The 20041-nt window shown below is 44.5% G+C and overlaps 1 protein-coding gene across 1 annotated transcript in view; it reads left to right on the top strand.

Moving 5' to 3' along the window:
• Positions 1–20041, top strand: part of cdh13 (cadherin 13, H-cadherin (heart)) — a gene marked incomplete at its 5' end in the record, with an annotated part of 453399 nt that overhangs the window by 414436 nt on the left and 18922 nt on the right. Inside the window, 2 exons of the mRNA XM_079249495.1 lie at positions 13827–14060; positions 19362–19580. Coding sequence (XP_079105621.1) covers positions 13827–14060; positions 19362–19580 — 453 coding nt within the window. The remainder of the gene's footprint in view (positions 1–13826; positions 14061–19361; positions 19581–20041) is intronic.

Genomic DNA, 20041 nt, shown 5'->3' with positions numbered 1-20041 from the left:
GAAAGCTGCGGGGAAACTACCGGAAGGCTACAGGGAAACTACCAGAAAGCTGCGGGGAAGCTACTGGAAGGCTGCGGGGAAGCTACTGGAAGGCTGCGGGGAAACTACCAGAAAGCTGCGGGGAAGCTACCGGAAGGCTGCGGGGAAACTACCACAAAGCTGCGGGGAAGCTACCAGAAGGCTACAGGGAAACTACCAGAAAGCTGCGGGGAAGCTACTGGAAGGCTGCGGGGAAGCTACCAGAAAGCTGCAGGGAAACTACCAGAAAGCTGCGGGGAAGCTACTGGAAGGCTGCGGGGAAGCTACTGGAAGGCTGCGGGGAAGCTACTGGAAGGCTGCGGGGAAGCTACTGGAAAGCTGCGGGGAAGCTACCAGAAAGCTGCGGGGAAGCTACCAGAAAGCTGCGGGGAAGCTACCAGAAAGCTGCGGGGAAACTACCAAAAAGCTGCGGGGAAGCTACTGGAAGGCTGCGGGGAAGCTACTGGAAGGCTGCGGGGAAGCTACTGGAAGGCTGCGGGGAAGCTACTGGAAAGCTGCGGGGAAGCTACCAGAAAGCTGCGGGGAAGCTACCAGAAAGCTGCGGGGAAACTACCAAAAAGCTGCGGGGAAGCTACTGGAAGGCTGCGGGGAAGCTACCAGAAAGCTGCGGGGAAGCTACCGGAAGGCTGCGGGGAAACTACCAGAAAGCTGCGGGGAAGCTACTGGAAGGCTGCGGGGAAGCTACCAGAAAGCTGCGGGGAAACTACCAGAAAGCTGCGGGGAAGCTACTGGAAGGTTGCGGGGAAGCTACTGGAAGGCTGCGGGGAAGCTACCAGAAAGCTGCGGGGAAACTACCAGGAAGCTGCGGGGAAGCTACCGGAAGGCTGCGGGGAAGCTACCAGAAAGCTGCGGGAAAACTACCAGAAAGCTGCGGGGAAGCTACCGGAAGGCTGCGGGGAAGCTACCAGAAAGCTGCGGGGAAGCTACCGGAAGGCTGCGGGGAAACTACCAGAAAGCTGCGGGGAAGCTACCGGAAGGCTACGGGGAAGCTACCAGAAAGCTGTGGGGAAGCTACCGGAAGGCTGCGGGGAAACTACCAGAAAGCTGCAGGGAAGCTACCGGAAGGCTACAGGGAAGCTACCAGAAAGCTGCGGGGAAGCTACCAGAAAGCTGTGGGGAAGCTACCGGAAGGCTGCAGGGAAGCTACCAGAAAGCTGCGGGGAAACTACCGGAAGGCTGCGGGGAAGCTACCGGAAAGCTGCGGGGAAACTACCAGAAAGCTGCGGGGAAGCTACTGGAAGGCTGCGGGGAAGCTACCAGAAAGCTGCGGGGAAACTACCAGAAAGCTGCGGGGAAGCTACTGGAAGGTTGCGGGGAAGCTACTGGAAGGCTGCGGGGAAGCTACCAGAAAGCTGCGGGGAAACTACCAGGAAGCTGCGGGGAAGCTACCGGAAGGCTGCGGGGAAGCTACCAGAAAGCTGCGGGAAAACTACCAGAAAGCTGCGGGGAAGCTACCGGAAGGCTGCGGGGAAGCTACCAGAAAGCTGCGGGGAAGCTACCGGAAGGCTGCGGGGAAACTACCAGAAAGCTGCGGGGAAGCTACCGGAAGGCTACGGGGAAGCTACCAGAAAGCTGTGGGGAAGCTACCGGAAGGCTGCGGGGAAACTACCAGAAAGCTGCAGGGAAGCTACCGGAAGGCTACAGGGAAGCTACCAGAAAGCTGCGGGGAAGCTACCAGAAAGCTGTGGGGAAGCTACCGGAAGGCTGCAGGGAAGCTACCAGAAAGCTGCGGGGAAACTACCGGAAGGCTGCGGGGAAGCTACCGGAAAGCTGCGGGGAAACTACCAGAAAGCTGCGGGGAAACTACCAGAAAGCTGCGGGGAAACTACCGGAAGGCTGCAGGGAAGCTACCGGAAAGCTGCGGGGAAGCTACCGGAAGGCTACAGGGAAGCTCCCAGAAAGCTGCGGGGAAGCTACCGGAAGGCTGCGGGGAAACTACCAGAAAGCTGCGGGGAAGCTACCGGAAGGCTACGGGGAAGCTACCAGAAAGCTGCGGGGAAGCTACCGGAAGGCTGCGGGGAAACTACCAGAAAGCTGCAGGGAAGCTACCGGAAGGCTACAGGGAAGCTACCAGAAAGCTGCGGGGAAGCTACCAGAAAGCTGTGGGGAAGCTACCGGAAGGCTGCAGGGAAGCTCCCAGAAAGCTGCGGGGAAGCTACCGGAAGGCTGCGGGGAAACTACCAGAAAGCTGCGGGGAAACTACCAGAAAGCTGCGGGGAAGCTACCGGAAGGCTACGGGGAAGCTACCAGAAAGCTGCGGGGAAGCTACCGGAAGGCTGCGGGGAAACTACCAGAAAGCTGCAGGGAAGCTACCGGAAGGCTACAGGGAAGCTACCAGAAAGCTGCGGGGAAGCTACCAGAAAGCTGTGGGGAAGCTACCGGAAGGCTGCAGGGAAGCTACCAGAAAGCTGCGGGGAAACTACCGGAAGGCTGCAGGGAAGCTACCGGAAAGCTGCGGGGAAACTACCAGAAAGCTGCGGGGAAACTACCAGAAAGCTGCGGGGAAACTACCGGAAGGCTGCAGGGAAGCTACCGGAAAGCTGCGGGGAAGCTACCGGAAGGCTACAGGGAAGCTCCCAGAAAGCTGCGGGGAAGCTACCGGAAAGCTGCGGGGAAACTACCGGAAGGCTGCGGGGAAACTACCGGAAAGCTGCCAGAAAGCAGTTAAAAAGCAGCTGGAAAACTGCTGGAAAGTCATGCACACAGACTGTTAGAGGAAATTGTCCATTAGTCTGTTTTCAGTTCAGCACAAGCATTTGAAATCATGTAAAGGTTTTATATCAGTTTATGTATTACTTCAAACATTTATTAAGTTTAATAAAGTTTCCTAACTTATAATGAAAGAGCCATAAAATCCTGCAGAGATTCTTTTTCCAGCAGGTGGGAGTGAATATATGAACCTTTCAATAAAATATCGTTGTGTAGTCCGTTAGTTCGCCGGCACACCAGCTCTGTTTTCGTTCTGTAGATGTGTGTTCTCTGCCGGCTTCACAGTGGGATTAAATCTAAGTGACTGTAGTTAGTTTATCGGGTGAAAGGAGGCGTTTCGTTTCAAAGAGCATTTCTGTTAAAGTTGCCTGCCATCCTGCTCCACCCAACAACGGTTTATTACAACATAATGTGATAATTAAATGTCCAAAAAGACAGCTTCAGTGATGTTTCTGAAAACAAACTATTTGTAAAAAAAAATAATTCATCTCTACAGGAACGGCATCTGCTGGTTGATGGTGCTGCCCTTTAAAAAGGATTTTCTACCCCGAGAAGCTCGTATTTCATGTGAAGTTAATGAACATCACATGAAATATGAATGTAAACACGTCGGATTATAGCAGGAGGCTAATTTACCCTCTGTGATTGTCTCAGAGTGATGCAGAAAAACTGGTTCACGCTTGTGTTACTTCGAGACTAGATTACTGTAACTCTCTATTACTGGGCTGTCCTAAATATGCCCTGAAAAGCCTTCAGCTGATCCAGAATTCTGCAGCCAGAGTCCTGACCAGAACCAGCAGGAGAGATCATATTTCTCCAGTTTTAGCCTCTCTTCATTGGCTGCCTGTTGAATCTAGAATAGAATTTAAAATCCTTCTCCTTACATATAAAGCCCTCCACAACCAGGCACCACTATATATCAAAGACCTCATAGTTCCTTATATACCAAGTAGAGTACTTCGTTCGCAGACTGCAGGCTTACTTGTGGTTCCTAGAGTCTCAAAGAGCCGAGCAGGAGGCAGAGCCTTTGGTTATCAGGCCCCTCTCTTATGGAATAAGCTCCCAGTTAGTGTTAGGGAAGCAGACACCCTCCCCACCTTTAAGACTAGGCTGAAGACTTATCTTTTTGATAAGTCCTATAGCTAGGGATGGTTAGCATCCCTTAGTTATGCTGCTATAGGTTTAGACTGCTGAGGGACATTTCCTGATACACTGAGCTTCTTTCTTTTTCTCTTTATCTCTTTCTTTTACCCCCCCACCCCACCCCACCCCCATAACAGTGTTGCATCATTAACATGTATGTCTCCTGTCTCAGCAGGTCTCCCTGGCCGGGAGTAGCAGTTCCTGTTGTCTGTTGTCTTTCTGTCCTCTTCCCCCCACACAGCAGAGGCAGATGGCTGCCTGTCCTGAGCCGGGTTCTGCCGGAGGTTTCCTTCCTGTTAAAAGGGAGTTTTTTCCTTCCCACTGTTGCCAGTGTGCTTGCTCAGGATGGGAGATTGAGTTGGACTCAACTCAGTCTGTTGGTTTCCTTATATAGGCTGTTATGAATTGGCCTTCATTATGTTTTCCCCTCTGTCTGTAAAGCATCTTGAGATGGCATTGCCGTGATTTGACGCTATATAAATAAAGTTGAATTGAATTGAATTGAATTCATTTTCATCCCTGTCCCCAAACGATGTTTTAACAGGATCTAAAATCCACCTCATCACTAACACACAGAGCTGGTGTCCCAGCTTCACCAGGCTGAAAGGGAATAAAAACAAGGAATAAAGACGCGATCACAGCAGCACGTTGCCTGGAAACGAGCAAAAATAGAGAAATAAAATAAATCTTCACATTTAATGTGCAGCAGACAGATGCAGTGTTATTTTCCCTCCGTTTCTTTGCAAAATGTTCACAGTAAGTCAGAGAAACCTTCAGCACAATAAATATTATGAAGATTACTAAAACTGACAGCTGAACCCCTTAAAGCTGATGTTAACCCCTGAGCCTACACATCCTGCTGACCGCAAACCTGCTTTCACCAACACTTCCAACTATATAAAATGTCGAGGCTTTTTCTGATGGACATGAATTAAAATTTCAAACAGTTTGTGTTTTTTATGTACTGGAAAAAGAAAAACTTAGCTATTTATAATCTAGAGTTTCTATGTGTTCTGCTTCCCGAACTGCCTCCCAGGCATTTTTATTATTTAAGACTTACTTTGATGGAGACAATTAAACCTAATCTCTTTTGCTAATTAGTATAATTCTCCTTCTGAAACCAATTTATTAGAATCGATCCCCAGTTGTGTGAAGTTAATTTTAGCTCTGGACTGAATTCATCATGTGTTATCTCATTTGGACAAAAAGCAGTTATCATCTGAATAACGGTGCTTTAAACTTTCTCGATTAACACATGAAGAGGAGAAACTTAGATAACAGAGCATCAAAAGTTAGAGAAATATGTTGTTTTTATCTTTATTTCTTACACAGGTCTGTTATTTCTGTTGTCTGTTATCATTTATAGATAATATGAAATTGTCTGTCGTTCGTCGTCCCGTGAGGTGTCGTTTACTTGGTTGACCCAGTGAATTTGGAATTTGATTTTTAGTTTGATTGTTGGTTTTTAAATTGACAGTTTTCCAGACTTTTGGTGCATCGTAGTGATGATCCCTACTAGTGATGGTGGGGAGCTGATGATGATGAAGCTCCGTGAATATGTCGCATCTTTCTGGCCCAATTTATTCACCTAAAGTTTCTTGACTTGAAGCCCCGTTTTAACGGCTGATTTTGGGTGCTGCCGCCTGCTGGCTGGTTGATGTACAGCAGTCCTGTGACACATGCTGGCTTTGTACCAGTGGATCCATAAGCCAGTCAGTCATTTCCTTAACCACTTGTTCCAAGTCAGGTAAGCTGGAGCCGATCCTAGTAATCACTGGGCGAGAGGCAACCTACTCCCTGGAAAGGTTTCCAGTCCATAACCGGGCCTGGATCTATGAACATAATGATAAATGTAAAAGTGTGATTTAGTCAATCCTGACATATCAATCAATCTTATGACCCTACTGAGCATAAGTTTGGGACATTTTCCAGTTGTATTCAATGGGATAGTGTCCCAAAACTTATGATCAAATGTCAATAATGTTCTATCATGTTAAAATGTGGTCAAACTAGCAGTAGTTTTTGTATTGTTGGTGGCTCCTTTTGAGTCAGTGCTGTTGATCAATCTCCCGCACATATTGATCCTCGAGATCTTCAAATCGATCAGAACATTTCCTGTATTTTCACCCTCTCAAACCACTCAGCAAACCAGTCATGTGATGTCAGAGAACTGTGTCATTGTTTGTCTTTGGTCATGTGATATTCACAGAAACAACATGGGCCTCGATGCAGGCTTCATTTGGACACGCCCCCTTAGTTCACCGCATGGTTTTAGTTTCTGTTTCAGATACATCACCACCCAAAACTAAACTTCTCGTGTTTTCTCACTGAGTAACAACAGCTAGTTGTGGATCTGCATTACACCCCGTCTCTGCTCCGAGCTCTTCCAAACAAGTAAAAGTTGGTATAAAGTTGATGCTTGCATTTCCTCTTATTATCGCCCTTCTCTCTTTCTTTTCTTCACTTCCTCCAGTAATGTCCTCCCAGAAATCAGCCTCATTCAGCCTGCCTGGGTTTGTTTCCTTTCTCACCTGAGCCCAGATCTACGTCAGCCCTCTCCAGTCTCTGCTTTTCAGCCAGTTTATGGGCAGCTTTTCGTCCCTGGATTACCCTCTCTTTGCTTTGTCCACAACAGACTTTTCCCACATCTCTGTGGATTCAAGCTTTTCACGACGTGATCAGGCTGCCTATCCAGAGTTTTCTTATCAACCACAATCCTCGTTCAATAGTTTCAATAACTATATTCCCTTTTTTAACGCTCATTTTTTACCTGTCACAGTGGCTTGATATCCACTTTCTAGCATGTGCTGCACTGGGATGTTGCTAAGCAACAACAGTTCCAGGACTGTTCATTACATATGTCACATAACCACATATTTGTAAAGTTGAAAAGTTACATTGAGCTGTTTAAACTGCGTAAAAACATCAGCATGTGTCATTTCCAATGCTAGGAAGTGTCTCTAATCAAAGTTGTGCATGCTATAAATTTACCTGCAACCCAACCAGACTTTTAGCAAGCGGGAGTTTACATTTGAGCTCATTTAAAGCACCACCAAAACTAAGTTGATCTTGTTGCTGCACCTTTTCAGTTTGTTTGCTTTAAATCTTCTACCTGCTCTAAAATTCCTTCAGTTCTCTGATAAAAAAAAAGTCAAAGATAAACAAATCTTCTATCAAAGGAGGACCAGAAGAAGCTCAAAAACAACAGACGTACCACTCTGCATTTTAAGTGAACTGATGTGAGAAGACATATCAGCTGTATAAATAGATAAGCTTTTATATTTAAACCATTTCTACACCGACAAAAAACCCACAAAAAGTCACAAACATCTGAATTTTGAGACGTTTAATTTGCTCTCAGTCCTGCATCAAATTACTCTGCAGCAGTCCTGGGTTCTTTACTGGCTCTGCTGCGGCCTGGCCTTGTGGTGCATGTTTGCCATCACAGAGCAGCTCATAATCTGGCAATATTTACCAACCTTAAGACCCATTTCTCTCCTTTAAATACATACAAGAGGATGCCTGTCATGCGTCTCCATCCTCATGCTTCCATGTGTCTTTTACGTTGTCATAGTAAGTCAGTTCATCCGCTAGGGGCCAGTGCTGAGTTCAGAGTTCACTTTTGCATGTTGACACTAGTAGGAAGCGGCAGCCGCTGTAAAGTTCTTTACAACCGTCCAAAAATGCCAGAAGAAGAAAACCACAAAGTTTTTTGCTGTTCTCAACTTCTTCTACAAGTGGTTTTAATTAGAAGGTTTCTTGGTTGTCTTCTTCTTCCTTTTCTTTTCCTATGGTTTGTTTGTTTTGGTGGTATTGATCAATTTTCTCATTTGACCAGTAGCTAACCTCCTTGAAAACTCAAAAAATTGCGTGAGCAACTGACACAGGATACGGACAAAACTGTCTGACTGCGCATCCGTCTGCCTGCGCATCCGTCTGCATATCTGCTCGTCTGCATAAATGTCCATCTGCTAATCCATCTTTTGTGTCCACCTTGAATGGTACGTTAGTCACTCTTTTAAACACTGAAACCAAAAGCTAGACTTCCACCTGTGTGATCAAGTTATTATTGTTAAAACTTGCCAGTAATGTAGAAGCCATTAGAGAAAATAAAACAATGTAATATTGATATTGTGTAATGTTGTGCTAACACAAAGTGTGATAACACATAAATATAATGGAATTTCTCATGAATGTAAGTTGTTTTATAGCAAACTGATCATCACAGAACCATGATTACATTAATGTTTGCATCTTGTGTCATTTGCTTTTGGACATTATTGGAAAAAAAATTCAGTCATCCTGCGTCAACAGAATTTGCCACATTATATATAGTTTTTAGTTTAAAAACAACATGATAGACTGAATTCCATATGAATAGAGCAATAACTAAAACAGATAATTGCACCATCCGTTAGGTAAACATTTGAATATTTGTTTTATCTTGATTTTAGTTATGTTGTCTGTCATTTTTTTCAAAAGTTGGCATCAAGTTTTAATTTTCTGATAAACAGGAACTTTCTGCAGATTCCGTACATGTACATGGAAACAATAAAGACTTTTTCATGTTTGTTTAATCGTATTTTAAAAATTAACAAATGGTGTTAATAGCTCACAAATGATGCTTTAATTAAAAGGCACTTAGAAATCTGAGTGGAGGAACGTAGGAACACGCAGAGTGAAAACACTTTACAATTAAAGTTCCTTTGCACTTTCTTGTGTTTATCTGTTTAAAAAGCAAATCCACAGTGACAAAGCAACATCTTTATCTTTCGGGACTATAATATTATCACTGCGAAGTTAAATGACTGCGCAGCCTGCACTCGTACGTCAGGAGTTTAATCATTAACTTGAGTTTATTAACATGCAGTTTTCCCTCCTGGCTGTCAGAGATGCTTGTGCACCTTTACCAAGTATCCACAGCAACAACCTGAAGGGCCGTTTCTGTGTCTGAAGGGGACGTTTTTACAGCAGCTGCTCTGTCTGAGATGAAACTGTGTGCCGCTCATGACCTTTGCTTTTGGATTGACTTGCTGCCTGATGGCAACCTGCTCAGCACTTCCTTCCCATCAATGGAAGATGGATGCAGCCGACATCTTTGAGTGTCAAAGTGAACGTAGAAGTGCATTAAAGCTGAAAACCATTAGATGACTCAAAAGGCTGCTATCCACCATCCACCGTCCAGAAACGACCACCTTTGACTACTTTTAAACCAAGATGTGTCCAAAAACTGTTCACCAGACAACCAGTAGGTGATGTCACTGTGGCCGCATTTAATAACCTTTAGCTCCACCTAACAGGTGGAGGAGTTTATGGTTTTACCTGCGTCTCTCTTTATCTGTTTGCAACTTTACATTAAAACTCCAGCAGATATCTTCATTATGTGTTTCTGAAAGCCAGTCCTGGTCTAACTTAGTCTTTGATCCAGGTCAGCATCTAGATGCAGGGATGTTGTGAAGGATTCTTCCTCATTGTAAGATAGGACCATTTTTAGTATATCTGCATATAACTCCACAATGAATGGTGAGAAAATCCAGAAAAAATTCCCAACAGGTTTTCCAAGATATCATAGATGGATGTGGATCCCAAGAAACATTCTGTATACCACCATCCAGAACAGGAACAACTTTCTGGATACTACCATCCAGAACAGGAACAACTTTCTGGATACTACCATCCAGAACAGGAACAACTTTCTGTATACTACCATCCAGAACAGGAACAACTTTCTGGATAATACCATCCAGAGCAGGAACAACTTTCTGTATACTACCATCCAGAACAGGAACAACTTTCTGTATACTACCATGGAGAACAAGAACAACTTTCTGGATACTACCATCCAGAACAGGAACAACTTTCTGTATACTACCATCCAGAACAGGAACAACATTCTGGATACTACCATGGAGAACAAGAACAACTTTCTGGATACTACCATCCAGAGCAGGAACAACATTCTGGATACTACCATCCAGAGCAGGAACAACATTCTGGATACTACCATCCAGAGCAGGAACAACATTCTGGATACTACCATCCAGAACAGGAACAACTTTCTGGATACTACCATCCAGAGCAGGAACAACATTCTGGATACTACCATCCAGAGCAGGAACAACATTCTGGATACTACCATCCAGAACAGGAACAACATTCTGGATACTACCATCCAGAGCAGGAACAACATTCTGGATACTACCATCCAGAACAGGAACAACTTTCTGGATACTACCATCCAGAGCAGGAACAACATTCTGGATACTACCATCCAGAACAGGAACAACATTCTGGATACTACCATCCAGAACAGGAACAACATTCTGGATACTACCATCCAGAGCAGGAACAACATTCTGGATACCACCATCCAGAGCAGGAACAACATTCTGGATACTACCATCCAGAGCAGGAACAACATTCTGGATACCACCATCCAGAACAGGAACAACATTCTGGATACTACCATCCAGAGCAGGAACAACATTCTGGATACTACCATCCAGAGCAGGAACAACATTCTGGATACTACCATCCAGAACAGGAACAACTTTCTGGATACTACCATCCAGAACAGGAACAACTTTCTGGATACTACCATCCAGAGCAGGAACAACATTCTGGATACTACCATCCAGAACAGGAACAACTTTCTGGATACTACCATCCAGAGCAGGAACAACATTCTGGATACCACCATCCAGAGCAGGAACAACATTCTGGATACTACCATCCAGAGCAGGAACAACATTCTGGATACTACCATCCAGAGCAGGAACAACATTCTGGATACTACCATCCAGAGCAGGAACAACATTCTGGATACTACCATCCAGAGCAGGAACAACATTCTGGATACTACCATCCAGAGCAGGAACAACATTCTGGATACCACCATCCAGAGCAGGAACAACATTCTGGATACTACCATCCAGAACAGGAACAACATTCTGGATACTACCATCCAGAGCAGGAACAACATTCTGGATACTACCATCCAGAGCAGGAACAACATTCTGGATACTACCATCCAGAGCAGGAACAACATTCTGGATACTACCATCCAGAACAGGAACAACATTCTGGATACTACCATCCAGAGCAGGAACAACATTCTGGAAACTACCATCCAGAGCAGGAACAACATTCTGGATACTACCATCCAGAACAGGAACAACTTTCTGGAAACTACCATCCAGAGCAGGAACAACATTTCATCACTGCAAGAGAACAAACATGCAAGTAACACCCCAATGTAACCAATACACTGTGGATTCATTATCAGTGGATCTGGAATCTGATAGTGGATCTGTATAAGATGGATGTAAGACAATAATGCCGGCTGCTGGCTGCTGATCAGACCCCACTGGGGGTTTCTGGTTTAGACCGGTTGTCCCCTTAAAGGACATGTCTCAGGTTTTATCTAACATGCATGTCCTTTGACTCATTATTCGCTTAGCTTACAAGAACTTTGAGACTGGTAATATATGGGAGTAATAAACGATAATGGCCTCAAATGATCTGATGAGATTAGAATCGTAGAAAACTAATTTCCTTCGCCATGATTTCAAATCCATTTTCTTTAATGTCACAACTTTACTTTTGATGTTCTTTGTTGTGCCTAACATGCAGGAGGTGGGCTTGCTCTAACTTGCTCGCCTCCTACAGAAACTCCGAGTGTTTAATCAGAACTTTTGTGACAAAGTGATGTGAAGTGGAGGCCAGCAGACAAGCTCCATTGATGCTGAGGCAGGCTGATAATGACACAGGAATGATGCAACGCAGATAAGAGGGAGTGGGAGAGAAGAGGTGCAGAGAAATGGAGTGATTGGTGAGAGGAGTATTCATTTAGGAAGACAAACAGCTTCATTTAAAGTTAGCCAAGCACAGAGACGCCCTGCACACTGCAAATGGGTTGAAATTTGCATCTTTTCCCTGACAGGAGATCCAAGCCCTCTCCTCAGTCTCTCGGTCTCACGTCCCCAGTGATAATGGATTATCTGAGGTCTCGCCCGAAGAGCTTCTGTCTTTGATTTTCTTCTGAACATGTTTTCTGTCTGCCTTTACTGAAGTCATTCTTCTTTATTCTCGATCTGCTGCTGATATTGTCACACCCATATTTATCTACACTCCATGAGGACCTTTTGCTGTTTTCTTTCATTGCATAAAGCAAAAGAAAAACAGCTGAGATGGTAGTCATTTCACGATTATTAAACAGCAGAAATTCCTAACTCCACCATTACATTCAATTTCTCCTTATCTCTCACAATCACGATCTACTGATGGTTTTACGGCTGAAAATCAAATTAAAGTTTGGAGCTCGGCAAACAGATCGTGATGATTATCTGCTTAGCACTCACAAGTTGTAGATATGATTTCTGAGCACCGTGCAATAAATCCGTCTCGGCTGGAAAGTGCTGCAGTTGCAGGTACAACACAAATTCCCCAGGAGTTGGGAAGAATGTGAAGAAAATGCCGTGCAGCTATTGCAAACTAGCATGTCATTCACAGCAGAAAATAGAAAACTGATCAAATTAGTAGGAAATCTGGGCAGAAAGAAGATGAGTTAAAGCGGCTCTAAAGTTCTGGTTCTGTTGGTTTTATGTCCAAAGCAGAATGTTCTCCCATGATCAAGGCAGACGAGCAGGTAGTCCAGTACCTGAACATCCATGATCCGGTTTATGCTTTAACGTTCTCTGACTGATACATGGATCATCTGGACCAGAAAAGATGTTTTCATTATCAATGCAGCATCATTAGATCTTAATTATTCTTAATTATAAACAATATCAAAATTAATATAATGAATAATTTATCCTTTTTGCTCTTTTGCTTGTTTTCTACCTAATTTATGATCATTTATTTATTTGTTTCTTTGCCATCCTGAGGCCTGTACATGTGCATGTTGTTATTTCCTCTCCGGTGTGTTAGTGTGACGTCTGTCGTCCCTTCACCCTCTGTTGTTGTTTTCTGTTTTCGCTCAATGCACACCTTAGAATAAAAAGGTAAAAAGCTGATGATGTATCCTCTGAGGAGAATGGTGTGGGATGATAACGGTGCTTTATGGAACCAGGAAGCACAAACACGGAATGCAGCTGCTTATTAATCCAGCTGTTTTTCATTATAAGTTATGGTGTCAAACGTGCAGAAACAAGGAGCTTTTATTGTTTCTACTCCGAGCTGGAGGATCCTCTTGTGATAAATGTGTAGGTGTTGAAAGATTCTGATGAAAATAAAGCATCTTGCTCGTCCTTCCTGGAATGAAACTCAAACAGATTCAGATTTTCTGCTCATGTCTTAATTTTTCCCTCCAAGCCGTCGTCTCTCATCCGTCCAGACCCGGAACATTCCCCGCTCGCTGTGAGCCGCAACGCTGGAAAAAACCTGGTTGGGTTTCATTCCAGCACCGCTTGACATTTATTACACATACCTGGACGCTTTCCTCCACATTTCTGCCCCAAATTCTCTGCAACACTCAAAAGTTTGGACACACTGAAGACCAAACATTATTTCTACCTTGTAAAGGTGAAAGAGGCTTATTTTCCAATTACAGATCTTGTCTTTAGGCGTTAATTGCTGACTGACCTCTGGAGTTGTTGTAGGGTGCCATGTGGGTGTTTTTTTTTAATAACCTCTAATCTTGGCGAAGCAGGTAGCCGTAATAAAGAAGAGCCAAGCTGTGTTTGAACCCAGCATCCTTCAGTCGGGTCTAATCTCATCCCAACACAGAAGCACCAAGTCACAATGCTCTGTGATTCATGCACATGCGGCACACAGATGACACATGCTTTGGTCTTGTTTGGGTTGAATCAGGTCAGATGTGCATGTGAGCTGTGTATTAATGCTCTTCTGTACAATCGGCAGGTCGACCGTCAATCGATACTCGTGTCCGTCGCCTGGCCTGACGCACCTCCTTTTGTTTGCTTTGTTTCCAGGCTCTCCTCCAGCCACAGGCACGGGCACACTGATCATTCATCTGGAAGACTACAATGACAACGCTCCCTACGTGGTGCCTTCGGTTGCACAAGTGTGCGAGGACGCTCACGACATGAATGTGGCCATAGTTGGAGGCTGGGACAGGGACCTTCCTCCCAATGCCGCTCCGTTTAAGATCGAACTGGGGAAACAGCCTGGCTTGGACAAAACATGGAAAGTTACCAGAGTTAACTGTGAGTATTTCATCTAACCGTCACCATGCTGAGCGTCATGGTGGAGTTCTGTAACAACACATGATTTCTGTGTTCATAAAGTCCGATGTTCTAGAAATCAACACGTCTTTTCACACCTCAGGAGGCCTAAAGCTGCAGATGCCCGTTTGCTCACCAGTGATAACCTTAACAGACCAAACAAGAGACACAGAGATATGTTTTCCACTCTCTCTCTCCTCCCTGCTGTTGTTCTGCTTTTCCTCTCAGCACAAGCTTAAAGGCTGCTCTGACAGAGCTGTCCAGGAAGCACTCTGGGGAATGTCTGAAGATGTGAGGAAAGGGTTAAAGCTCTGCAGTCAGTTTAATAGCAAGAATATTCAGGAGTTAATTCATGTGAGCGGCGTTGAGGCCGAGCATCGCAGACTGGAGCTGCTGGTCTGCAAACTGCTGGTCGGATGAGGATGAAAGGAAAAATGAAACAATGCAGGAAGATGGAAGCAACACACAGACAAGCGAGACATTAAATCAGAGCTGCATGACAGAGAGCGCCGTCTGTGTGTGTTTGAGCGACAGACTCGAGTTAAAACCCACCTTGAGGTGTTTGCTGTGACTGACAGCAGGAGAGCGAGGTACAGACAGTCCTCAATCACCACCGCTGGAAGAGACAGATACGACCAGCAGAGAACGAGCACACTCCGGTGATATGGACTGGCACTGCTCTCATCCCAGCTGTGTGTGCATGCATGTCAACGCGGAGGACTCAGCTTAGGAAAACAGTTCTGTTTGTTTCTCTGCTGATATTTTTACTCCTCTTGCTGTTTTCTCACCGAAGCAGTTACAGCTCATTTACAGCTACATGCAATCAGAAGCAGAGCTGCACCTTCGCTGAATATTATCAGAAGATTAAAGGTCATTATCAGCTGTTGTCTTTTCCAAAACTACACCTCAGATAGGAAGAAAGCGCTTCCTGTTTGCTTCACACCTTGAATCCAGTGTCTCACCTGGCAGTGAAGGTGTTGTTAGCATGAAGAGTGTGCACATTGCTATGGCACTGTACCTTGCAAGAGCCATAATCCATTATTTTAACTGCTTTCTCATTATCATGTTCTCAGCTAAGATGTTAAAGAAGCTCTGAGGCTGGAGGTGGTTTTGTAGTAACAAGGGTATAAAAGAAAAATCCCACCAAAAAGCAGTTTTCAGCAGTGTTTCTAGTTTTAGACTGAAACGAGACCAAACATACTGACTCAGCTTTGAAGTGTCATTTTAGCATGAAAACGGCACCTTTAAACATCTTTAACAATGTTTTTGTGAGTTTTGATCAAGCGGCAACCTCCGGCAGTTAAAAGGGAAGTGCATAAAACTGCAGTTCCCCCTTCATCCACTAGGGGCTGCAAAACAGAGCAATAGACTCCCATGTTAAAAAAGATCAACTTCACAGCAGAAATAAACATGTTTACAGCCTGGTACAAAAAATCCATTTTCGGTTTAATAGGTCAGGTTTACTTTCATGACAACTGTGGGGTAAGTGAATTATTTTCTAACTCCCCAGTTTTAAAGTAATATAATCTTGAAACCTGGTACATTTAGGGGCGTGTCCTTTTGATTGACAGGTACCCGATCTCCCGCTTCAAGTCAGAAGAACGTAGAACAACCGCGGTTTTTAGCCGGTTAACAATGTGACTTAGCTTTAGCCCGCTTACCTCCGTTAGCTGGTTATCTCCTGTTATCTCTGGGTTAGCTCGGTTAGCTCTTAGCTACAGGCAGCTTGGAGTTCGCTTGATGTCAATCATCCACCATGACGCTCACAGCCCCCCTCTCAGCTCCACCTCTTTGTCCATATTTGTATTTTCCGGGCGAGACGACACGCATGCCCCTGCCAAGATGGTGATGGTAGGAACCGCCCAACGAGCTTCAATTCAGCTCTTCAGAAACCTACGGGTGACGTCACGGAGGCTCCGCCCATCTTTTATATACAGTCAAAGGGTTTGACGCAGGTTTCCAAACTGCCATGATCATTTTTTATCTTACTGCAGCTTTTTATTATGATCCTTCTAACTTGTTTAGAACAGTGTGTTAGATTAAGATGGATTGTTTTAAACTGGTTTTGGTCCCATCTTACTAATCAGACCTTTAATTACCAGTTTGAACTGCATTCCTCGGCAGCCGCTCCTTTTTCCATTGGTGTCCCACCAGGGGCTGTTTTAGACCCCTGTTATGTTCTCCCTGTATCCTCTAGAAGGTTAAGCTATACTTGTCCAAAACTTTCCTTGAACAGGTGGTTCATATGCTAATGTCTCACCTATATTAGTGCAGTTCCCTCTATATGATATAAATCATCCATGATACCAGGCAGTTAAAACTAAACACTGCAACCAGTCTCGAAGGAGAAATTCTACACTTTAATTCCTTTTTTAATCCCTAAAGAATTAATAAAAATATAAAAGTTTTAAAAAAAGTTTATCCATGACTCATTACCTGTGGACCAATCCCAGCATGTTGCATGGCTTAGGGATGCACTCATACCAACTCCGATTAATCCAGCCCGAGCATGTTTGCTTGGGAAGTCTGGTCCGTCTTTGGTGTAGATGCACTATCAAACTCTGATGTGCTGCAAGAAGGAATCTGTGCTGGTCTCTTTTTGCTTCATGTGGAAGAAGTAGACTTTGCTAGCCAATGAACGAGTTGGTTTCCATGTTTCTTGTTTCTCTCCTGCAGTACCTCTAGATGCAGCTTTGCCTCGGGCGAGGATCTTTTGCATTATTCAGAAGGTTTGGTTGGTTTTAAGCACAGTGTGGAAGCAAACTAAGAGTGGCAGAACTCAAATCATACCGAGTCTAGCAGACAGTTAGCTGCAAGTATGGCCTGAATCCCACATTTCACCCAACATAACTGATCAGAGACAAAGTACTGCATCCTATTCATAGAGTCCATCTACACAAGAAGAAGCACTGTAGCACATTGTAAAATGCTTCTAAAGCACTTCTTCTGGACAACAGTAGCTCAGGAAGAAGAGTGGATGTCTTTTGTCTGATGTCCAGCCAAGGGTCATATGGAAGATACTGAACCTGGACTTGGTTTAAAATGGGGAGATTGGGCCATATGAGCATAAAAAGTCATACCAAACTAGTAGTAGACTAATAATTTTTAACACATTTACACAGTTTATAATCCAGCAAACCTCACGAAGAACTATGAAGTCCCAGTGTTTCTCTGCAGGGGTCTAGGTGAATAAAGACTGTACATTTAGCATTTTTGAGCATTTGGTTTTACACCCCCAACATGGAGCAGTGTAACGACTGGTTGGTATCCTCTCAGAAGATAGAAGCTATGAATCTGCTACGTTGTGAAAATGTTTCTTTCTAATGCGAGATGATTGTGTCGATGCCTCCTGTTCCGTACCATGACACGCAGAAATAAAACTGGACCTTTATAACCACTTAAACCCAAAATGAAAGTTGCTTGTTGTCACAAAAAGGCATAAATGTCTGTAATTTAACTCAACATCTACTGTGCAGGAATCCGAGATGTAGGCTAACATGCTAAAAGTTAGCTTTCTGATAGCATGTCTGTGAGCCTCGTAGTTCCATGGTGGCTTGTTGCTCAGCATAACTCCACTTCTGTATGAAAAGAAACGGCTGTTTGCAGCTCGTTTCTGTCATTTAGTATCATCATGATGTGAAACAGCTTTGTTTCAGGTCTCATCACTGTGTCTGCACAGCTGCAGCAAACCCCGAGGGAAAGCATGAACCCGGATATTAGTCACCATCTGCGCAGCGTCAAGCTTTTATTTCTGCTCAGGGAAGTTTTAGCTCCATTAAGGTTGGATATGACGTTGTTTACAGAGCAGGTCTTTGGTTTAACTGATGGGAAAAGGTCAAAGGTCATTTTTGTTGAAACCTATTAAAAACCAGAACAAACTCAGTCTTTAATTTTGGGTCTGCATCGTACAGAAACATGAAAATGGATTTACTTGCGGAATTTTTAACCTTTTTTATTGATAAATGAATAAAAGTCTTCTTGGTCCAGCTGTTTGTGGTTCTAACAGAGCAGCTGATGTGAGATATCATGTGTCTATGTCACATTATACAAAGTATTTACATCTCATATCATTAGTAATATTGTGTTTTATATAGAATATAACTCCTCCATCCTTGTGAAGTTTTGTCTCCGTGTAAGACTAATTTGTGATTTGACCAAAATCAATAAAACTCATGATGAGAGTGCAGCTTCTTCTGACAGGTGGAAACTTCTCCAAGATGAAGCGAAGCTCTGTGAAAAATTTGCACTGGAGCAACAACGCCAACATCAATCTGTATGTGCAAGCGTAGACGCATCCAAACAATTATCTGATCACTTTATCCTGATTTATTTGTGTGAAATCTGACAGCACTGCTGCTTATCTTCCATGCATAGTTCTGAGTAAAAGCAGAACTGTCCACCGCCGAACCAAACTCTTTGTTTTATTGTCAATCAATCAATCAAACTTTATTTGTCGAGCCCTTTCACATACCTCAAAGTAACCAAAGTGCTGTACAGGTAAAATAAAATAAATCAACATTAAAAGCACTAAAATAAAGACAACATAAAAGTTAAAAGACCAAATAAGATAGAAAAGACCGAGTGGTCCTGCTCTCCGGAGTTAAAAGCCAACATAAAGAGTTTTCAAAAGAGATTTAAAACCACTTCAAGTCCCAACAGACTTCACCGAAAGAGGGAGACTGTTCCAGAGTTTGGGGGCTCCTGCAGAAAAGGCTCTTTCTCCTCGAGTCGAGTCCTCGGGACAACTACAAGCATCTGGTCTTCTGATGTAAGAGCTCTAACGGGACGGTGATGCTGCAGAAGCTCAGAGAGGTACAGAGGTACCAGACCGTTTAAACATTTAAAAGCCAAAAGTAAAACTTTAAAAACTATTCTAGATGAGACAGGCAGCCAGTGAAGAGATCGCAGCATGGGGGTCATCTGCTCGCACCGTCTTTTCCCCGTTAACAGGCGGCCAGCTGAGTTCTGGTTCTGTTTCGTTAGCATCTGGACGATGTTGGTGTTTCTACCGAGATGTCTTGCCCGAAGGAACCTTCAGCCCCAGCCGGGCCGTGCTCCGGTCTGCATGCTGTAAACTGGCTCCGGTGTTTCTGTTGTCTCATAGAACTGCCATGCAACAGAAATGGTGCCAATTTTCTATCACTTTAGCTGTCAGGAAGCATTTTTCTGGCGGTTACTGAAACTCTTAGTTTTCTGTGCATAGAGATGGACAGTACAAGGAAAACAAGAGATCACCATCTCCACAACCTGTTCATCTCTTTTCTCTGCCTCTCTTCCCTTTAGCCACACACTCCCAAATCATGCTTCTGCACAGCCTGAAGAAGGCCAACTACCAGCTCCCGTTGCTCATCACTGACTCAGGGATCCCCCCTTTGTCCAACAACACCGAGGTCAAAGTTCAGGTGTGCATCTGCAAGAAGCACAGGAAGTTCTGCAGTGGCGCCGCCTCCCACCGCAGCAGCGTCCTCATGCTGGCTGCAACCCTCCTGATCGTCTTACTCTGTAAGTACTATCACACACACACCTGACAGAAGCAAAACAAGTTGCTGTGCAGAACAGATGAGCGCTGACGTCTCCTGGTTCCTGCAGGAAACTCAAAATGCTCGAGTTTATCTTGTGCATTTGTTATTTCTGTATTCTTGCCACCGTTCCCTGGGCTCTCCCCTGGAAGCCAGACTTGAATATCTCATTTAAGCCAAGCAGCAGCATGAAAAATTCAGCCTCCTCCGTGCACAGAGCAGACATGACTGAGGCTTTCCGACAGCTAGTTTTGTGGGAGGGAAATATTTGGAAGCTCTGAGACATCTGGATCTTTTTCTCTCGTTTGGACGTTTTTTCTGCGTTTTGTAATCAGGCTGGCTGCACACCGTCGGCTTCGTACGGCGGAGGAGAGCGGCGTGGTGGAGGGGAAGGAGAGACGTTGAGGAATGAGACGAGCTCTGATAGATAAAAGGGAAAGAAAA

Source organism: Telmatherina bonti (assembly GCF_933228915.1).
Source record: "Telmatherina bonti genome assembly, chromosome: 2".
In the NCBI taxonomy this organism is placed as follows: Eukaryota; Metazoa; Chordata; class Actinopteri; order Atheriniformes; family Telmatherinidae; genus Telmatherina; species Telmatherina bonti.
This window is presented reverse-complemented; position numbering and strand designations above follow the sequence as displayed.